The following is a 23,259-nucleotide window of genomic DNA, read 5'->3' on the forward strand; positions in this document are numbered from 1 at the left end:
TTTTTCTTCATTCTATCAAAACTCAATTAATCATAATAATTTCCGTCAGTCATCAGTCAGATTTAAATTTCCTTACATCTGTACAAAGTTAGGGAATTTGCATTTTGTTAATAATAATAAAAATAGACATTCACATAGACCTTCTTTTATTTATCGAAACAAAGACAAAATCTCCAAATGACAACATTTTAAAATAAAAACTCTTTCCTCATCTGAAGCTCTTAAAATTAGCAATAATGCTTGTTATTCAGTATTATATTACAATATTTTTGGCCTGTCCAAATGTTTGTTGTACTTTGACAGTATAACTGGTGATTTTATATTATACACTGTAATTTCTCTGTCCAACTAAAATACAACAGCTTTGATCAAGGCCAATTTCTTACCATTCTAACTTTTTTTAACACCACGACCTAAACCTACTAAAATGTTGCAGTGATAAAACACAATCATTACAATCAATTCACTCAATAGTTATTGTCCACATAAATATTTCACTTATGTGGCTTTGAATTTCCAATAATCAATATTGAGTGACAGTGAGAACCAACATGTGAAAACTAATTAAAATTATATGAGATTGTTAACTTATACCAGTTTCCAAATGTAATATTCAGTCCTAGTACTGAGCCATAAATTCAAATTGTCCACATTCATAACTTATTGAATTTGTTTGGTGCAGTGGGTTAGATGTTCCACACCAACCAAATCTTGTCAGTGTCTACTCTATAGTGATGTTGTGTCACGAAGCAAGACATCTACTTTGAAAAAATATTATTAGGCACAGATTTTACTAAATATCTTTGCAAATATGTCAATATAGTTAACACTGTTTAAAAGGGAGGACTAATAATAGTTCTTTTTTTTCAGTTGTTATGTGGACAAGTTTACTATATGCTCAGCGTGTTACCAGTGCAGCCGCTGACATGTGAGTGGTACCGTAATCAACTGAGGGTAATAAAACGTGGAGTCTGTCGTCCATAAATATCTCCACAAAACAGAGGAGTAAGAAGTTCAGGTAAAACAGCACAACACTTATCTTTACACAACTTCTACCTCAACCATTTTAGTCCATGTCAGAAAACAACTTAATTCTGTGTACTTTGCACAATAGCGTACACTATGAGTCCAATTATGATGGCTCCGACTGCGATTCCAATAGCAACAAAAATGATTTTCATCTTGTTGTTCTCCCATTGTTTCTGTTGCTTCACCTTCACAGTTGTCTTCTCAAAGGCTTTACTCTGGAAAAGAAACAATATTCAAGTTACTTCAGTTTACTCTAGTCTAAGTGTAACATTGTCAAAAGTCAGTTCCCCATACCATTGTTATTGACCTTATTCCACCATGCCCACTTTTGCATCAAAATGCTACCAAATCACACTGTGGTGGCACTTCTGGTTAAATGCAATCAATTCAGAATTAATTTATTTCAAGAAAAGAATTACAAACAGGGCTATAATGGTGGTAACAAATAACAAGTCCTATCTATCTTTTAAAACAAGCAAGCAAATCATAATGTTTAATTATTTCCCAGGAAAATCCAAAAGGCACCTGTTGAATGAACAATTCGGTAAGACTCAGTAACATAATTTCAGTTTTGTCATATCTGTTTTCTTACTTAGGTGTTGGACATTCAGGAGGATATAGTGAAGTTGATTTCATATACTAGGTCTGCCGGAAGCTATTGTAATATTGTTTTTTCCCTTTTACAACAATGCCCCACAATTAACACACTTTGGTCTGGACGTCCGCCATAGTTCCTCAATTAGTTTTTCTTGTTCATGCACTGCTAATTTTAGCTGCCAGTCTTTTTCTAGCCACTACAAAAACATTCACTTTTCCTATTTTTGTCCCTTGAGCTGCCGTGTGATGTAAGGAGTCCCATACGTGGGAAGGAGGTGACCCAGTATTTGACCCGGATGGATTTTGGCCCAGTGGCACATCCTGGACTCTCTCTGTTGTACCCAGCTTGCCTTTCTTCATCTAAGGAAACAATAAGAAATACCTTTCCCAAAATATCCCCCATCAGGATGTAAAATTGTTACATTTGTTTTTCCTTGCCGCTCCACCTTAAGAGTATTTATAGGCAGCAAAATGACATTTCCGACACTGAATCCCCAGACGCTGCTTTGTGGCATGTTGCATAAGTTAAGCTCATCCGTTTGACCCAAGAGAAAGGACTAAAATAGTTTTCAAAAGTACACAAGCCAAAAATATAACATATCTAACCTGCCTTCTGTGTTCATTGTTCTGAGAAGTAAAGCTCATGCAACATTTTCCAATCAATAATAGGTCAAATAGTGAAGGGTTTTTGTGGGGCAAATGTGTCTGTTTTGATGCTACTTTTCTTTCTTTCACTTTGATTAGTGCTCAGCTTTTATGTTTATTTTGTCATTTGTATTTAGTATAGTATGTTTTGGTTCTTTACTTAAATATTATGGTGGAGAATATAGGCCTATTCTTATTTTGAAACAGAAGAAGTTTCTCATGATTTTCCTTTCATGTGAGCCAACACAATTCCCGCTGAATTCACTAAAATAGTGTTTAGTCTAATTTTAACTTGTACTTGTAATTGTACTTGAGCTTGGGCATTTCCAGTTTCTAGAGAATGTCATTGATGTGCATCGATTCTCTCTCGTCACAAGTGAGAAAAAGGTCTCACGTTGTCCTCAACACTCTCTTTCCATCTCGAGAGTCTATACTCTTACACACTCTTTTTCAGGTAAGGTGTAATAATGATAATACACTTGTAATGCGCCCTTATCAAAGCCTCTCAAAGCACTCCTCTGTAGTCATTAATCATTCACTCCATACTCGATTGTGGTAAGCTACAATAGCAGCCACAGCTACCCTAGGGCAGACTAATGGAAGCAAGGCTGCCATCTGCCATTGGCCCCTCTGATCACCACTGCTCTAACTATCCCAGGTCAGTGATCTCCTCTCTGTTCATGAACTCCTCTTCCATGCTCCTCAAATTCAAGGCGTTTTATCTTTCTTTGTGCATCTCTTCTCTCTTCTCAAAAGGTTAATTAGCCACTTCAAGAGTGGACTATTAAATGTGCTATGCAGAAATACTTACTGTCTTTAAAATTGACTTTTGAGAGGTGGAATAACTGTAATAACTGTAAATGTACCCCAAATAAACCCACATTAAAAATCTTTTTTATAACCAGATTTCTTTTAGCAATTTATAATTACCTCACTAAAAACATTGGCAATTACATCGGCTAGTGGCACCTCCAATTGTCTTTAGCAGTATCTGTTTCCCACATCCATACGGGTCAGGCCTTGGTAGAAGGAGCAACGTTTTAGCTTACTGTGCAAACTACTGAAAAAAGCAGAAAGCAGGCAATGTTGTGTTGAGATGTACACTATTCTTACCAAGACAGCTTGATATTAAAGTTCCCTGTTTCTTAATGATTTTAATCTTTTATCTTAATATTTTAATTATGCGGAAGTCAGTGTTTCCCCATGGAATTCCTTCAGTCTGTGGTGGCACAACATATTTTTAAAATAACATTTTGTTCTCCTAGAATTGTGGAATATAAAATTTCTTTTTTTTTTTGTTTAGGACAATGTTTAGTCCACATGGCTTTGGGGGTAATTTTTAGAATTTGTGGGGCCACCATAGTTTTATTTAGCCTACTCTGAGATTTTGAACATTTTTGCTTCAAAGGAACATCAAACTTGTATTTGATGTAAAGACACTCTTACCTTTAGCAGCAGATTGTCAGCTCGCTCCTCCAGATCGGTGAGTTTGCCCGCTCTCTCATCTGCTTTGTTTAAATTGTCCACCATGATGATTTTGACCTCCTCCACCTCCTCCTGGGTCTTCTGCAGGCGGCTCCTCCCATTCTCCTGGGAAAAAATACCAGGAATGGGAATTAGGCAGTCATTAAAAAGAATAGAGTTAAGTCTGGGTTTTACTGGGACAGAGATTTAAACATGTTTTAGGGTAAATAAGACTCTGTGAAAGTCACCTACAAAGGAGTGCTATAATTAAGAGCTTATGTCGTTTTGAGTCCTTTAAGCAGGGGACGCTATGTACCAGATTTTATCAAAGATGATGCAGTAAATTAGAGGGCTAATATTTGCATTTTTTAGTATATCAGTTATCATCATTAACTCTCCAGGACAGGCCTTTTTTAAGGACGACCTGTAGCATATAAAGTTTGATTTGAACACTGCTGCTATGAAATAAGTGACCACACAGCTCTCTTGTGGGTTTTTGGTAAAAATGGCTGTGGTTGAGTTTGTAGTATATTCAAAAGATATTATAATGGATTGACATAATATCCATCAGAAATGTGCCTTTAATGTCACTTGCAATATGGAATGGACCATAAACTTTGTGCTTTTAATGAATCAGCCTTTTTAAATATATATTTTTGTTACAGAATATAAATTGATACTGATATTATTATTTCGATAATCTCTAAAATCCCATGCCTAACTGTAAAACATGTGAATACGATAAAATATTATTCATCTAAGTATAACGTGGAACATTCATAATTATCAACAAACTGCCCATTGTATGGATGAACTCACCATGAACATTTTAAAACAACCATCGTGTTGGAGCCATATGGCCTGCCTGTACCTCCCGCCACAGTGTGGCACTAGTTCTAATTTGTTATGTAATTTGCTACCCTATATAAGGGGGAAGAAAAGGTGCACACAGGTGTTGGAGTGTGGAGGTATACAGTCTTTTGACACTGTAGCGGCTAAACTTGCCCTGTGCAAGGTCCGCTATGACTGCAGCGTGTCGTGTCTCGGATGAGTGTCTTCCACATGGCATCTGTGCTTTCATCTCTGAACTACATTATGTAGATTATAAAGTAAAACTAAGCACAATTTCTGAAATTGCAGCACCAGGTGCAAGGATGTGGCAAAGATTTTAAAAAAAAAGCATTATGTATGATAAATGTGATGTAGAAAATCCCAGCCCCCTGTTTTCTTACATACATAAATGGACATGGCAAAAATCCCTCTTAACACTCATAGACATTGAAACATGAGCTTCTGACTGATACAGTATGTAGCTTTGGTCGTTATACTCAGTTGAAGCACATTTTGCCACTTTTAAGTAAATGCACATAATTCAAAATGTGGCATTTTCCTGTTGATTACAGGTGGTTTGTTTTTCTTGCACTATGTCAAAATGCTGTGATATCACAGATATCACACTTCCTACTGCAGTGTACACTCTTTTCCTTAACTCTATCAATCATCAGATTTCCAAAATCTCACACAAGCATGTCTTCCTTATGGAGTGCTGTTGAATGAGCAGGAGCCAAGCAATCATGAGTGGTCCATGACCACATTTTCAAGAAAATATTTTAGTTTAATATTCCCGGCTGAGTACCTTAAGCAGGCAACCAGTGGTGGATGATTAGTAGAGTTTCACATTAATGTTCACTAGGACAGCAAATATGGAGAGTGCTGGCTTTAGAGAATATATATGAATCAAGTGTATCATTGATGAAAATCAGAAATTGTATAAATAGGTATAAATAGGTTCTAGAGTTGAAACCTGAACTACACAAAAAGCCAAAAGCCAAAACCAGTGGTAGAACCTAACATAGCACATAATCAAGTTGAACAGGTGTTTAAGGATCACATGCATAGTTTGATTTGCTCCTGAATGATGTAGGCTATCTCCATTAAAGAGTGAAGTAAAACCTAAAATGAAAACAGAAACAAGTTATGATGGTGATGAAACCTGGTCCAACAGGTTTAACTGCCTCAGTCATCTGTGTTTGCTACAAAAACAAAGGAAGCACTTCAGTCTGAACCACATGGCCGGCTCTGCACGAGGAGATTCATGCAGAGACACTGGGCCTACATGGAGCAGTTTGTTTTCAGTGGAAATCTGCCACTCACAATGTGAAGTTTAACAAACAAACAAAAAAAAATAAAAATAAAGAAAACTAGAAAATCTGCCAAAAAGTAAATAAATAAATAAGATAAGCTGTAGAGCAGGACTATAGTTTAAAAGATTTGACTGAAATCCACAATCAAATCAATGGTTCAAATGGATTTGATTATTAAAGTTAAGGTACACTTTGATGGAGAAATCTGTCTTCTGCATTTGACCTCTCAGACACAGTGACTCATCATTAGATTTTGAGCAAAGCTAATAAGGCAGTGCATTTGGTATAGAGCTATTCAGTGGATAGAGCCAAAGTGACTGAATAAGAAACAGTGTACAGGCCTTTATAACCTGCTCTGATTAAAAAAAAAAAAAAAAAAAAAAAAAAAAAGGGTGTGTTTGTTTCTGGTTTGTTTGCCTCTCCTTGACCTCTGCCCTTTGACCCCCGAGCCTCAGGAAGTAAGATTTTGACAAGAGCAGGAAACACCTCGATGCTCTTCATATTTGTGTCACTTCCTCAAAACTTCTAACAATAGTTCTGTTTTTTGTGTCCACTCAAAGTCCAGGCAAGGTCTTAACCAGCACTGAGTCAGGTCTCTGCTGTAGATAAGTTGTAACCCACAGGACAAAGACAGATGTAACTCAAGATGAAATTAAACAAATCCATGCCAAATTAGTTCTAAAAAAGCCTGTCCACAGGAGGGCCAAAAAGAATAAACTGGACAGAATCCACTAAAACTATTTGTCTTCATGTTGCTTCTTCTGCGCTGTCAGTGGTTCATTCATACACACCGTACATGCCAGAACATGTCTGAACACGATTGTTACCAGTTTGATCTAAAAATGTGATTTTAATCAATTATTAAGCAGTCCTGCATTTTAGGTCCTCCCTTTATTTCCACGTGACAGACATGAGCAGATACAGAGCGAGGCGTGACAGCTTTTCAATAGAAAGCCAGAATCGATGGAGCCAGAAGCGCGTCCATGCTCACTTCCTATTTGGTTAGCTATGTCCATTTATATAAACAGTCTATGTCCTCCCACACACAAACACTGAAGTCTCCAAAGGCATAAAAAGATGAGCTCATTTCACATTAGTCATCGGTCACTCGATCACAGCACGACCTGAAGAGAACAAAGGGGACCGCAGATGGGACCCCGACTGAGAGATACGAACACTTAAAGAGGTTTAAAAAGGACAGGAAATGACATCACGGAGGAAAAAATGCTCTCATGGGTTCTCAAATTATTGTTTCATTTAATGGTACTGATGATTTGTGGTTTTATATTAAAATTACCCTGGTTTAAACTTTGATCGAGTCCAGTTAAAGATTTAAACTATAATCTTGAGTTAGTCCTGGTTCGGTGCACATTTTGTTCTTAAAGCCACGCTGTGTAACATTTCCGGGTATGGGCACGCAAATTCCTTGTTAAAGACTTCGGGAAATTCGCAGCACTAAAACTATTTAGAAGTCAGGTCTGTGGAGAGACAATCCCGCTTGCATTAAGTAAGGATTCACATTTTTCTAAGTATTTCTGAGCATAAATGATTGTTCTAATATGAATACTATTACTTAAAGGTACACTATGTAACTTTTTGCTTGGGGCGTCGTCACCTGCTTGTAGGGCTGCTCGATTATGAAAAAAATCATTATCAAGTTTATTTTGGTCAATATTGAAATCACATTTAAATGATTTTTTTTTGTTACGCAATGCATTTATTCAGCATTTCTCTCTCAAAAAAACACTTTGTTATTGATAATTTACACAAAACATTTAAATTGAAAGTTAAATTCAGGCTACAAATATGAACCTTAGAGCAGTTTTGCAATGTATAAAAAAAAAAAATTAATAAAATATTTTGAACATGAAATAAGACATAGAAAAACATAAATGTATCCAAAATAAACTATATATCCAGCTGTTCTACAATCTCTGAACTTATGAAAATAAAATAAATATACTTATTTATATAACAAAACCATCCCAAAATAAACTTTCAACTCGATTATATGAGTTTGGAGATCGTTTGACACACAAATCGAAATCACAATCAAAATTAAACAGCTCTACTTTACATTTATTCAGTTAAAGGTGGTTTTATAGATCAAAAATACCTACAAAACAGGGATTTTGACTGTGAGCGGGGTCGCCTCTCCACAGATGTGACCTGTAACGTGGTCTGGTTCAGTTTCCAGGAAGACAGAAAGGTTTAATATCATACTGTGAAACATTCCGATCAAGGTAATTTCCGATCCGAAAGTAAAAATGGAGAAACTAATTCGACGGACCTTCCAGCTGAAAAATTACACAAAGAACCTTCGATTTAATGGCTGAAATGTTACACAATAAGACTTTAATTAGTACCACATTATCATTTTAGTAATAGTGTTCATCTTTTACATTTCAGTACCTGTTTGAGAATCCAACTTCCAAACGTGAGGTGAGAAAAGCCAGAGAGGAAGTAATAACTCAACGTGACAGTGATGAAAAATGGGAGGCTTAATAATGAATGGGACATATATATTTGCGAGAGTTCTTAAAGGACAGGAAGTGACATCATCGAGTGAAACGGCCTTTGAAGCTGAAGCTGATCGAAGTGAAAGGAGTCTCTGTGCTCCTGAGGCGGCCGCAGTAAAACAGTGAGGGGCACATTCCTGACTCTGCTCCCGAACCACAACAACAATAAAGTCAAGATCAGCATTAAACACAGCTGTGCGCAATACATCTGCAAGGCACTACTGTACTACTACTACTACTAATACTATTACTAATACTACTACTAATACACCTACTACTACACTGCTCAAAGTACGTACAATGCTCCCATTAAAAACGACGACTACTAATACTGCTAATTTCAATTGCTTCCACTGTTGACCACAAATATATACTACTTACTACTACTACTACTACTACTACTACTACTGCTACTACTATTGCTAAAAGTACTATTTTGAAAGCTCCTATTACAAACAACCTCCTAGTATTATCCATCCTAGTGTTACAAATATCACCAACTACTACTACTGTCACTACTACCGCTTCTGCTACTACTACTACTATCACTACTACTACTACTGCTACTGCTACTACTGCAAATATTACTACTACTACTACTGCTGCTACTACTACTGCAACTATTACTACTACTGCTGCTACTACTACTGCAACTATTACTACTACTGCTGCAACTATTACTACTACTGCTGCTACTACTACTGCAACTATTACTACTACTGCTGCTACTACTACTGCTGCAACTATTACTACTACTGCTGCAACTATTACTACTACTGCTGCTACTACTACTGCTGCAACTATTACTACTACTGCTGCTGCTTCTACTACTGCTGCAACTATTACTAGTACTGCTGCTACTACTACTGTTATTATTGCTGTTACTACTGTTGCTACTACTGCTACTTTTACTTCTATTGCTGCTACTACTACTATTACTACTACGGCTACTGCTACTGTTACTACTACTACTGCTACTACTACTACTATTACTACTACCACCACTTCTATGGCTACTGCTACTGCTACTACTACTACTACTACTATTACTACTGCTGCTGCTGCTGCTGCTACTGCAAAAAGTACTATTTTAAATCCTCCTATTACACACAATCCCTGCTACTACTACTGTTGCTACTCCTATTGCTAAAATACTTTTTTGAATCCTAGTATTACAACAACAACTACTAATACAACCACAACTACCACTACTACTGCCAGTACCACTACCACTACCACCATGACTACTACTACTACTACAACTGCATCAGCTGACCCCACACTCTACTCGTGTTAATAGCATCACTAGTAAATTTAGATTACAGTAGATCCTTATTATATCTTTGTTCTCAGCTGCTTGTGTAAAACATACCAAAAATGCCTCCGCATTATTCAAAACTGACACTATCGTCACAGCAGCAGAAGAATAATTTCCAAACCACACACTCCTCCACTTTAGAACTGAGTCAACTGCACATGAAGCATTTTAAAAGACGTGTGACTCAGCTGACGCGCACGTAAAAGTCTGACCGTCCAGTGTGGTCTTGAACGCACCATCCCTTACCTCACTGTCTGTGGCGGTGATGAGCCAGACCCCCTCAGAGAGACCCACCATGATCCACGACACACACACACACACACACACACACACACACACACACACACACACACAGCTGCATCACGCTCACAGTACAGTTTTCCGATTGAAACTGGACCAGCACATAAATAATAAGATCCTACTGGCCTCACCATATATGCAGTTTTACACTTAAGTACAACAGTATGAAATATTCGAGTTATTTAAAGGTCACATATTACACAAAATAGACTCTTGTGAGCTTTGAGCCGTGTTACAATGTTCTTACCTCCTCAAAATCAAACCTGGAGTTGTGTTTTGTTTCATTCACACATGTTTGAGTAATCCTTTATTATTAGTCTGTCTACAACACCAAAGTTCATAATGCTCTGTTCCAACTTGTGATGTCATGAAGTGGTAGTTTTCAAGTTAACAGCCCCTTTTACCTTTAGTTTAGTAGAGATTGGTATTTCCAGGGCTGAAATCATCCAAATGATTGTAGTGTATGAAGGTTAAACATATAGTGTAATGTATTACCACATGACGTCACAATAATAATGGATCGGTTTTATATAGCGATTTTTTGGACACTCAAAGACTTTTTACAGCATTATTCTTTCACAACTTGGTATTGGTGCAGACTGATGGAAGCGAGGCTGCCATTCTGCACCATCAGCTCTTCTGACCAATCATCACCAATCACACGCACACACCACTTTTTTACTGGGCTATGTGGGTGTAGAGCCTTGCCTAAGGACACAATGGCAGTTTTTTGCCACTGGAGTCCTACTGTGGCACTTGGTATTCCCAGTGGTCTCCCATCCAAGTCCTAACCAGGCCCAGCCTTGCTTAGCTTTTGAGATCTGATGAGATCAGGTTTTAATAAACCACTATGGCCACAAGGTGGAACAGAGTGTTTTTAGTTTGAGAAAAGAACAAAATGTGAAGAATTTCTGTTTTAAACATGTGTGGCTGAAACAAAACACAACCCAGGTATGTTTGTGTTGAGGAAACAACATTATAACAGATCAGAAAACAGTGTAATACTGCTCTTTACTAACTACTTTAAATACTTTCTGTAGGCTTGGTATTTCTGTAAAATTTTGGTGCATATGAAAACACGTATAGGCAAGGTAAATGAAGGGGAACTAAACAGTCTACCCTGTGGTTAGTGGGCACAGAGCAAATAATACAACAACTTTGATAAACCAGTGCATATTTCCATCAACATTCCTCAAGTGAAAAAGGCTTAATCACAAACAGTAAAAGCTCTTTGTAGATCGTGTGGTGAAAGTGTGCAAACTTTAAACCAAAACGCTCGTCCTACCTTGAACTCGTGTAGCTGCTGTTTGATGGTGTCCACCTCTGTCCCCACCACGGCCTGAGCCTCCAGCCCCTCCTCCGCCCGTCCCAGCATGCTTTGCAGCTCGGAGACCAGGCGGTAAAAGTCCCGCACGCGCTCAGAAGCATCCTCGATCTGATCCAAGCGGGCCTGACCACGCTCACTCAGCTAAAAGAGAGACATGATTTATTACATAAAAGAAACATAAAATAAGGTGGCGAAAAATATTTTAAACGGCATTAGCATTTTTTCACTTGTATTATATTGCAAATCTTCTACATCACAAATCATTACATTAGTTCTTCTTATTCACCTTGCCCGCCTGTCGACTCAGCGCCTCGGTCTCTCTCTCCTGAGGGCGAGCAGGTCTGGAGATGACCCCTCTCTTCGGAGCATGTTGGTACATTCGGCGGCGTGGGCCTCGAGCTGGGACCTCACTGTGCTCAAACGGGACAGGAACCCTTTGAGCACGTCTGCCTGGGAGGAGAGGGAGTCTGCGTCCCTCCCCACGGGGCAGAGGGAGTCCAGCTCATCGTCCAGATCGGCCAAACGAGAGAAGACGTCGCGCACATGAGACTGGACCTCACCTCACTGACGCCCTGCAGACGCGACTCCAGAGACGAACAGCAAGACTCGATCTGAAGAACAGATGGAGGAGATAAGTTCAGAAAATGCATGGATTTTAACAGTTTTACTTGTTTTACTCTAACATGAGCCACATTTTATGCTCATCATGTGTAAGATAATTTATTAAAGCCACAGTATGTAAGTTTTAAGAAAAGTTAGTTTTATGTTTTATCATTTTGGTTGTGTTTACAGCATTAAAAAACATCAAATAACACAATGTCCTTCCAGTTCGGGGGCCTGCATCTCCACAAACCTCTTTCATTTGGCCTGCTGACCTCATCTTGCTTGTTTCATTGGCTTTTATCTTCCATAAAATGTATCATAGAAGTCTGGTTTTAAATTCCTATTTCTGTGAAATCATGCAAATAAAGTGCCACCTCCATAAAGTCACATAGTGTACCTTTAAGTGAGTTTATCCATTTTACAGAGATTGATATTGATTGTGAACTGGTTACTGTTGTAGAAGTTTTCAGCTTGTCTAAGAAAGAGTAGAAATAAAAGGCTGGAGACCAACGGATGTCTTAAGCAGGACAAGTATATTTACGATCAATAATTTGGGCCCGGGGGACTTGAAAATTCAACATAGTATGAATTCAAAAGAGAACATAATATAATAATTGAGTGTTCAAGCCGCTTGACTCTGCTTCCAGAGAAGGAGGTTTATAAAGTAAGTGTGCTGAGACTATGAAGGCCAGTAGACATCGGTTAGACAGAAATATGCCACAATTTAGATAATGATGTGTCAATGATGTGCCAAGGGAAGATGATCGTGTGACTATAGCTCCTGTGAGTCAATGTTAAACTGTAGGTGGAGGATAAATTACTTAAATTCTCTCACAGTTACTAGTCAGACTGAATGTAAAAAAAAAAAAAAAAAAGATTACTGACAGATGTGCCTAACGTCCGTAACGTCCAATATAAAACAAATATATAAAAGCAAACAAAAGAGCTCTGGAACAAGCCAATAAACTGCTAAGTCACTACTGATAAACACAAGTATCACACTGTTGCATCTTATACTTCAGTATTTAGCATGTTAAAATCTCTGTTGGTTTAACATTAGGTCAACTGAAAAATCAGTGGAAAATACATTCAGTTTACTAGATTTTTTGTTGCATAAGCTGACACTGAAGGTTCAGAGGAGCAGTGACATACATTACTGTGGCACATATTCACAGCACCTACGTGTGACCCACTTATGGATCCTGAGCCACCAGTTCAACAAGTCAGTTTGAACTATGCTTAAATTATATAGGATGAACTCATTTAAAACCAATATTTTTTGACATTTATTGTATCACATATCATCTTTGCTGATCCTGATAAGAACTGTGTATTATTTACTCTAAAAGACAATTCCAAAGTATAAATAGATTTTTGAAAAAGTTTTATTCACGTGGTAGGACTCATAACTCTACCATACCATTGTCTATTTAAAGAATATTAAAAACAGCATTAAATAAACTAAAGTAGCGCCAGACATGTCAGAGCAAAACTCCTACTTGGCTGGTTTACATTTCACACCATGACAAAACACTGCATGTCCACAATGACCATAAAAGACAACTGTAAGCCAAAGATCCAACCGTCAAAACAACTGTGGAGCTGCTCTGGTTTATCTCAATGTTAGAACACTTAACACCGCGCACCTACACACACAAATATATGCACACCAAAAATAACCCACACCTCCTCGCCATGACCGCGTGTATAAATAGGGCTACTGCTTTTGCATTTCTTCACTCACAAGCTCATAAATTAAAACTCTATCTAGGCACCACCGCTACCTATGTCCATGATGTTTCAATTTGTGCCCTGTTTACGTTGGGTTTTCAGCAGTTTTCATTGGCTGTAGTTTTGCCCAAAAGGGAAAACATTTAAGACGGCGTTGATAGCTAAAGCTGTGCTACAAAAATACACAAACAAGCCGCTTTCTTTACATTTTATGAGGTGCTGAAAGAGTCGGATGCCCCGGAGTATTTGGGCAAGCTTTGAACAAATACGCCTAATTTATACATCGACATGCGACTCGTAAAAGGTTTTTCCTATATTGACAGAGTTTTAAAGGGATTTCTACACACTAAAATTCCTTTAAACACTACTACTATTGTTATCGCTGTTATTGCTACCATCAGAGTAAAACATTAAAGAGGAGGTATTANCAGTCTGTGGTGGCACAACATATTTTTTAAAATAACATTTTGTTCTCCTAGAATTGTGGAATATAAAATTTCTTTTTTTTTTTGTTTAGGACAATGTTTAGTCCACATGGCTTTGGGGGTAATTTTTAGAATTTGTGGGGCCACCATAGTTTTATTTAGCCTACTCTGAGATTTTGAACATTTTTGCTTCAAAGGAACATCAAACTTGTATTTGATGTAAAGACACTCTTACCTTTAGCAGCAGATTGTCAGCTCGCTCCTCCAGATCGGTGAGTTTGCCCGCTCTCTCATCTGCTTTGTTTAAATTGTCCACCATGATGATTTTGACCTCCTCCACCTCCTCCTGGGTCTTCTGCAGGCGGCTCCTCCCATTCTCCTGGGAAAAAATACCAGGAATGGGAATTAGGCAGTCATTAAAAAGAATAGAGTTAAGTCTGGGTTTTACTGGGACAGAGATTTAAACATGTTTTAGGGTAAATAAGACTCTGTGAAAGTCACCTACAAAGGAGTGCTATAATTAAGAGCTTATGTCGTTTTGAGTCCTTTAAGCAGGGGACGCTATGTACCAGATTTTATCAAAGATGATGCAGTAAATTAGAGGGCTAATATTTGCATTTTTTAGTATATCAGTTATCATCATTAACTCTCCAGGACAGGCCTTTTTTAAGGACGACCTGTAGCATATAAAGTTTGATTTGAACACTGCTGCTATGAAATAAGTGACCACACAGCTCTCTTGTGGGTTTTTGGTAAAAATGGCTGTGGTTGAGTTTGTAGTATATTCAAAAGATATTATAATGGATTGACATAATATCCATCAGAAATGTGCCTTTAATGTCACTTGCAATATGGAATGGACCATAAACTTTGTGCTTTTAATGAATCAGCCTTTTTAAATATATATTTTTGTTACAGAATATAAATTGATACTGATATTATTATTTCGATAATCTCTAAAATCCCATGCCTAACTGTAAAACATGTGAATACGATAAAATATTATTCATCTAAGTATAACGTGGAACATTCATAATTATCAACAAACTGCCCATTGTATGGATGAACTCACCATGAACATTTTAAAACAACCATCGTGTTGGAGCCATATGGCCTGCCTGTACCTCCCGCCACAGTGTGGCACTAGTTCTAATTTGTTATGTAATTTGCTACCCTATATAAGGGGGAAGAAAAGGTGCACACAGGTGTTGGAGTGTGGAGGTATACAGTCTTTTGACACTGTAGCGGCTAAACTTGCCCTGTGCAAGGTCCGCTATGACTGCAGCGTGTCGTGTCTCGGATGAGTGTCTTCCACATGGCATCTGTGCTTTCATCTCTGAACTACATTATGTAGATTATAAAGTAAAACTAAGCACAATTTCTGAAATTGCAGCACCAGGTGCAAGGATGTGGCAAAGATTTTAAAAAAAGCATTATGTATGATAAATGTGATGTAGAAAATCCCAGCCCCTGTTTTCTTACATACATAAATGGACATGGCAAAAATCCCTCTTAACACTCATAGACATTGAAACATGAGCTTCTGACTGATACAGTATGTAGCTTTGGTCGTTATACTCAGTTGAAGCACATTTTGCCACTTTTAAGTAAATGCACATAATTCAAAATGTGGCATTTTCCTGTTGATTACAGGTGGTTTGTTTTTCTTGCACTATGTCAAAATGCTGTGATATCACAGATATCACACTTCCTACTGCAGTGTACACTCTTTTCCTTAACTCTATCAATCATCAGATTTCCAAAATCTCACACAAGCATGTCTTCCTTATGGAGTGCTGTTGAATGAGCAGGAGCCAAGCAATCATGAGTGGTCCATGACCACATTTTCAAGAAAATATTTTAGTTTAATATTCCCGGCTGAGTACCTTAAGCAGGCAACCAGTGGTGGATGATTAGTAGAGTTTCACATTAATGTTCACTAGGACAGCAAATATGGAGAGTGCTGGCTTTAGAGAATATATATGAATCAAGTGTATCATTGATGAAAATCAGAAATTGTATAAATAGGTATAAATAGGTTCTAGAGTTGAAACCTGAACTACACAAAAAGCCAAAAGCCAAAACCAGTGGTAGAACCTAACATAGCACATAATCAAGTTGAACAGGTGTTTAAGGATCACATGCATAGTTTGATTTGCTCCTGAATGATGTAGGCTATCTCCATTAAAGAGTGAAGTAAAACCTAAAATGAAAACAGAAACAAGTTATGATGGTGATGAAACCTGGTCCAACAGGTTTAACTGCCTCAGTCATCTGTGTTTGCTACAAAAAACAAAGGAAGCACTTCAGTCTGAACCACATGGCCGGCTCTGCACGAGGAGATTCATGCAGAGACACTGGGCCTACATGGAGCAGTTTGTTTTCAGTGGAAATCTGCCACTCACAATGTGAAGTTTAACAAACAAACAAAAAAAATAAAAATAAAGAAAACTAGAAAATCTGCCAAAAAGTAAATAAATAAATAAGATAAGCTGTAGAGCAGGACTATAGTTTAAAAGATTTGACTGAAATCCACAATCAAATCAATGGTTCAAATGGATTTGATTATTAAAGTTAAGGTACACTTTGATGGAGAATCTGTCTTCTGCATTTGACCTCTCAGACACAGTGACTCATCATTAGATTTTGAGCAAAGCTAATAAGGCAGTGCATTTGGTATAGAGCTATTCAGTGGATAGAGCCAAAGTGACTGAATAAGAAACAGTGTACAGGCCTTTATAACCTGCTCTGATTATTAAAAAAAAAAAAAAAAAAAAAAAAAAAGGGTGTGTTTGTTTCTGGTTTGTTTGCCTCTCCTTGACCTCTGCCCTTTGACCCCCGAGCCTCAGGAAGTAAGATTTTGACAAGAGCAGGAAACACCTCGATGCTCTTCATATTTGTGTCACTTCCTCAAAACTTCTAACAATAGTTCTGTTTTTGTGTCCACTCAAGGTCCAGGCAAGGTCTTAACCAGCACTGAGTCAGGTCTCTGCTGTAGATAAGTTGTAACCCACAGGACAAAGACAGGTGTAACTCAAGATGAAATTAAACAAATCCATGCCAAATTAGTTCTAAAAAAGCCTGTCCACAGGAGGGCCAAAAAGAATAAACTGGACAGAATCCACTAAAACTATTTGTCTTCATGTTGCTTCTTCTGCGCTGTCAGTGGTTCATTCATACACACCGTACATGCCAGAACATGTCTGAACAGGATTGTTACCAGTTTGATCTAAAAATGTGATTTTAATCAATTAAAAAAAGAAATATAAAAAATAAAATAAAATATAAAAAGTTCACAGTTGGGTAAATTGTATTCAGATTTCTCAACATACAGTAAGTCTTTGAAAATAGAATATTTATAGATAGAATAAAGTAGGGCTGTGCAATTGAGGACTGTACACTATTTGATTTTAATACTCAGGAATACACTCAATACTCGATTCTGATGCCACAATGATAATTTAAAAGAGTCTTTCTTTAGACATTAGAATGTGGTGTCCAACATTAAATCATTGACCTTATGTCAGTGTAATGTCTCAGTCATCCAGGTATGTTTCATGTGGTCCATGAGCGTATACTAGTCCATGTGGTCTTACACTTGTTCAGAAACAGCTCAAGATCATTCTAAAGCTATTCAGGAAAGGTTCATTTCTTAGTATCAATACTTGCTACATGTGGTATCTACTAGTTTTAGTATCGATTAGTATCTGATTTTTTATACTTTCGACAACCCTAGTGATCAGAGTCCATAACGTCTTAGAGAACAGTGTTATGCCTAAGGGTTCCGGAGTGAATGAGCATCGAACAGCCAGTCTTCACATAACGCTCACATGCACTTGTTTAGCAGCTCTCAGCACCCCTTTAGCCCTCAGTTCCTCAAAAGTAGCCCACTCCATAAAGAAGCTTGAGGGCCGTCTGCCAGTTGGCCAGATGATGCGTGGTGAACACATGAACAATGGCGTGTTTAAAATTCTGCCGGAGACGTCTGACACAGGAAGAGCTGCCCAGGCCAAATCCTCTCTTTCCTTCCTCTCCTCCCTCTCTCCCTAAAGCGCATGATTTTTTAAGATATTTTGGAACTTACCTGGAAACCTTGATTGTGGAGAAAAATGCAATAGTCTTTAATAATGACATGAATTAAAATATAGATTCTAAACGATGCCTTGTAATGTTGGTTTGAGTTATCAGTCCCATATGCAGAGAACTAATATTTTATTTGCCAATTTCCTGATGCAATTACAATTACCGGTGGTGGTGGAGATTGGGTGGGACCAGATTTGTTCTAGCTCTGAACCATTAATGAGTAATTTCCAAAAGCAAACCACAGAAGGAGAAAGAATATGTGTGATGTTGTAGTAAGTATCAAAAATCAGACATTAACTGTACTAAAACTGGAGTATTATTGAAAGAACGTTTTTACTGCCATTGTGGTATTGGAATCAGTATTGAGTATCAAGTCTATTCCTTAGTTTTGCGAGACGATTTTTAAAGCTAAAGATGATCAAAGTCGGGCTTGAAACTTTTTCAGCTGGTAGTTGGTTCCATTCTGGAACAGTGCACAGAAAAAAAAACTTTCTTAAGATACTGGGTCGTGTTGGATCTGAAGGTCTGATGGATGGTTAGATCTGGTTTGGGGTTAGCTGAGTGAGGTCAATGAGGTGAAAAGTGTTTTTTACTCAAACTTTTGGAATAAAAATAATGCATTTCTTTTGTTTTGTGAAGTAATGACCATTAAATTACTGCTGGGTATTTTGTAATAGAACAGTGTTTCTCAAACTGTGGTATGTGAACCATAGGGCTACGCTTTAGGTTGGAGCTTATTTAGTGAGTCCATTTTATCCCTTTTTTGTCTTCCTTTGTGTAATGTCTTGCTTGGAAATTAAGTAAACTCCATTTTTAGACCTACTTTAGCACTAGATTAGACCTGAAATAGCTCTTATAGACTTTATAGATTTTATGGACTGGTGTGAAAAGTTTGAAAACCACTGTAATGAGTAAATGAGTAAATTTAGTATTCAGTAACACCTCAAATTAATAGACATCTAAAAAAAAAAAAAAATTCTGGTGAACCAAACCTAATGGTTAGCTTAGCTGTTGACAAACCTTGTTGACTAGTAGCCCAGTTGATGCTAACTTCTTTAGTAATAACCAGTTCATTTCCATTCTTTCACCTAATATAAAATTTCATTAACACTCAAATGTAATATTAGACACAGTACGCAGTCGTTCATATGCCAAAATCAAAGGAAATAGGCATAGGTTAGTAAGTTGTTATACTTTAATAAGAATTGCGCATCTAGTTTTGTTTATGGATTTGACACATGTTCGACTTACAGACTTTGCCCCCAAATGTAGCTTACTCTTCACATCTGACATCATATTTTAAACGTATTTTCTATATTTCTGTCCATAACACTGTAATAACTATGTCTGTCCTATTATTTAGATAGCATTAACTTAACTTACCATTACTGCTGGTACGGGCTGAAATGCGTCTCGAGTGTCACCGGATCCACTGCATTGACTTCAACAAAACTTGTTGCAGCGTGAATCGACTTCAAAAAACAGCTGTGGACACCGTGCAGCTTCTTCCTCTTTTCTGTGTTTCAGTGCAGCGTGCGTAGAAAACCGTGCAGGTGAAATATGAGTAGTTTCAGTTCCGTTTTTGGCTCGCCTTGTACGCCTTTTCCACGCTTCTGACTTTCACTTACGCAGCGGTGACTTTGCCCAGACAGTGGTGCGTTCAGGGAGTGCGGAAACTTTATGATTGGGAAACTCGGTCAAACGCCCCTCCCACTTCGATTTGACTGCCCACGAGGATAAACAGGCTCAAGGAAGTGAAATTTTAAGGTATCCCCCCAGGATTGCTGTACTGTATGTGTGACTATACAGGTAAGGTAACCGACCAAGTAGTCACACCAAAAGGTCATGTCATTGTGTACTCCTTCTACCATGAGGAGACTTCAAGTGGCAATATTCAACCATTTTAACATTTACTTTGAGCTGCTCATCCAAATATAATTTATTCTTTCTCTTTTTCTGGTATATCCTTTATACCAGACTTTGTGTCTTATAACGTTCCAATAACATGATAAATGATAAAGCAAACAGTTAATCTACTCTTTTAGTTACTTTTGGGCTACTTGAATAGCCTTGCCATTTGTTCAAATACTTTTTAGTCTTAAGAACTTTCCTCAACCACATATAAACATTAGGTTAAGAAAATACCAGTAGTTCATGAATGCCCCATAAATGACCCTTATCTTGGATGACCAGATACTACTTCGCCCTTTTGCACTGGACAATTACACTTTACCAGAAGTGGGTAGAGTAACCAAAAATAGTACCATTACTTCAAAATAATATTTTTTAAGTAGAAGTACAAAGCAGTAGTTCAAGAAATTACTCAAATAAGAGACAGAAACTAGGTGGGAAAACTACTGTATGAGTAACTGGCTGAGCATTTAAAATCTAATGTTTAATTTGAGTGCACAAAATCTCCTATTTTCAGAGGCCAGAACAGAAAGAAGAGAAGAAACAAATATTTTTTGGAGTAGCAATGCAAGAAACACAAATGTTCAAATTATTTAATGTTGTCAATATTAAGCTTTTGTCAATTAATTAATAGGACAAGCTTATAGAAATATGTGTATTTTCTTTGTGTAACAAATGTTTACTTACATTATATGCATTAAGCAGAGAAACATGTCCTTATTTGAGTTGTGTTACATTCTGTTTATTTTTTTCATTATTTCCTCATGTGAGCCAGTTGGATTTGGCTGGGTCTCTTTTACTTGGGTGTAGTCCACTTTTTGACTGGCCCAAGAAGGTGCCTTCCCTGCAAGCTGCTCCACCCACAAAACATGCATGTGTAATGATAATATTATATCCTCATAGGGACTTACAGTGGGTTTGTGGTGTATAGGGACATGTTAAGATGCACGGCTAAGACAATTTTCAAATTCCTTTCACTGAATTACCATTTTTAAGTTTGTATGTAAGCAGTTCAGATCTCTAATGGTGTTAAACAATGGTGCACTTGTGTCTTTTGGCTTTTTGTATGACGTTATTGGATTCTGTTCTTACTAGACCCTTTGTCTGGTATTTTAAAACTATACTGTGATTATAACTTAATGAAAGCAGTCTTGAATGTTAGAAAAGGAGGAAGTTGTAACATATCTCCAACAGTACAAGCCATTGTCCCATTTCCAGATTTGGAGTAGAGACCTACTTTACATTTTGTTTGGGCCTTAGTCCAGCATTGTAAAGTAATAAATACAATTGCTTTATAATATATGACTTAATACTGGATTCATAATTTTATAATTAAGTAAGTAATGAAAAAGTGAGTGCAAACAAGAATAGATAATTTACCCTACATGCAGAACCTATCATGAATGGTAAAGAGGGGCACTGACAAAAACACTATTATGGTGTAGAAATTTCATTTGATTATGCAACAATTATGTCATCATAGCTATACTGAAATAAGTCAAGACAAGTCATTTTCATTGTTGCTATTATTAACCTAATTATAAAGACATATAGTTTATACGTAGCCTCTTAGCTACTTGACCTCATAACCAGTAATTGTTTTGGCTCCATTCAGCTCTTAAGTAAATACAGAAAGTCAATGAATCAGTTGGATCAGGGAGAGTCCCATATTACATCACATTGCAGAAGGTAGTCCAAAATGTTAAGAGGAGGCTTATTTGAATTAAAAATACATATATTATCGGGTAAACAAATGCATTCATAATGGATTTAGGGAAACGAATAGTCAAATGTATGTGCACATGTGTGTGTTAGACCTGGTTTAGACTTGTGGATCAATAAAGTTTGTTTAAGTCTAAAGTTCAGTCCAAGTTTAGATTCCATTTTACTCCTAGTTTAGTCCCAGTTCTGGTTTAAACCTGGTTTTAGCTCTTAAGATCAATCTCTTGTTTTAGTGTGATGCTCTCTTACTAAATCCTCCAGCTTCACCCTTGAAATATTTGGCAGGACTATACATTGGTGGAGCATGCCCCAAAGGCCTATATACACTTATACATGTCATTGTCACACCCTCTTTAATATGCCCCGTAACTGTCCCTGGCTGTCCTCCCTGTCACCCGACCCTCACAGCAGCTATTAACATTCTTTCCAAGTGTTGCCAATTTATCAACAGAATGCATCCTGTCCCGAGGAGGTAAGAAAGATTATACACTATCCACTAACTCAAAGGTCGAGTTTCACTCACATTAAATTACTCATTTCAGGTGATTATGTGAGAATAGTTTATTAGATGAATTACTGTAAAGACCAGTGCCATTCTGTGCCATCACTCATCCAATTACCACTCACTTACCTAGGCAAGGGAGGTGTGGTGTTTTGCCCAAAGACACAACAGTAGGCACTGGTCAGAGTAGAGATGGAATGTTGACCAATGTTGCGGTTAAGTGGATAAGTCCAATCCAGAATGATATCTCAGTTAGTCTTTTTTTTTTTTTTTCAGTGACACAGTGAAACGCTCACTGATCGCTTATGATTTACAGATAAAATGAAATGTATCTTGCCTTAGATTAACAGAATTCATTGCTTGGCTCATTAATTCTGCAGAAATATGTGTTTTTCAACTCCTGTGATATTTTTTCCCTTTCTTTTTTTCCGATATGGACTGAACATGACCATGTCAATCACACCCATTTGAAAACGGGGAGATTCAGAAACATATATTACTGACATGGGACATTTTCGACAGTTTGCCAGCAGGGGTGCAAAGACTCCTAAAAAAACATTTAAAGGTACACTATGTCATTTTTCTGGTGGGGGATGTGTTGGCCTGGGCGGCTCTCGGGAAGGGACAGTAGCGTGCTGGGGAGGTCATGTGGGAGGGGCATGCACCTTCAGAATGCAACTGTAAACAGTAACACAGTCATGACAAAGAAAAGCTGAGATGAAAGTTTATGACAAGCTGCCAAAATAGAAGGTAAACCTTGTGGTACGGTATTATGATTAAGAGAGCTCTCTTAAGCAAACACTTCTCCTACAATATCCCATATGAATCTGTCACTCCCAAATAAAGACCATGTTTTGTTTTGGTTTTTTTTTTGTTTTTTTTTACATTTTACTGATATAATAAAAAAGCGTTTACAATATTTATTTACCTTAGTCTTTA

General features: G+C 37.4%; 1 protein-coding gene across 1 annotated transcript; it reads right to left on the reverse strand.

Annotated features, from left to right (window-relative positions):
* Positions 1–129: 129 nt before the first annotated feature.
* On the reverse strand, positions 130–11,897 carry vamp5 (vesicle-associated membrane protein 5). The gene is made up of 5 exons (XM_055161496.1): positions 11,630–11,897; positions 11,302–11,484; positions 8,170–8,176; positions 3,718–3,929; positions 130–1,244 (listed from the first exon to the last, which is right to left on the reverse strand). Exons 1-5 carry the CDS (start codon positions 11,720–11,722, stop codon positions 1,089–1,091), a joined length of 651 nt encoding a protein of 216 aa, XP_055017471.1. The 5' UTR covers positions 11,723–11,897; the 3' UTR covers positions 130–1,088.
* Positions 11,898–23,259: the final 11,362 nt, after the last annotated feature.

Source organism: Boleophthalmus pectinirostris, unplaced genomic scaffold (assembly GCF_026225935.1).
Source record: "Boleophthalmus pectinirostris isolate CB_2022bp ecotype Guang Dong unplaced genomic scaffold, ASM2622593v1 HiC_scaffold_4, whole genome shotgun sequence".
NCBI classification, from domain to species: Eukaryota; Metazoa; Chordata; class Actinopteri; order Gobiiformes; family Gobiidae; genus Boleophthalmus; species Boleophthalmus pectinirostris.

What these genes read in the sequence shown, in the direction of transcription:
- vamp5 (XM_055161496.1), bottom strand. Translation starts at nt 11,722, where the DNA reads ATGTACCAACATGCTCCGAAGAGAGGGGTCATCTCCAGACCTGCTCGC. An exon ending in TGAGTCGACAGGCGGGCAAG is followed by an intron (nt 11,485 to 11,629) that starts GTGAATAAGAAG and finishes TCTCTCTTTTAG; the next exon opens with CTGAGTGAGCGTGGTCAGGC. An exon ending in CTGACAATCTGCTGCTAAAG is followed by an intron (nt 1,245 to 3,717) that starts GTAAGAGTGTCT and finishes TTTCTTTTCCAG; the next exon opens with AGTAAAGCCTTTGAGAAGAC.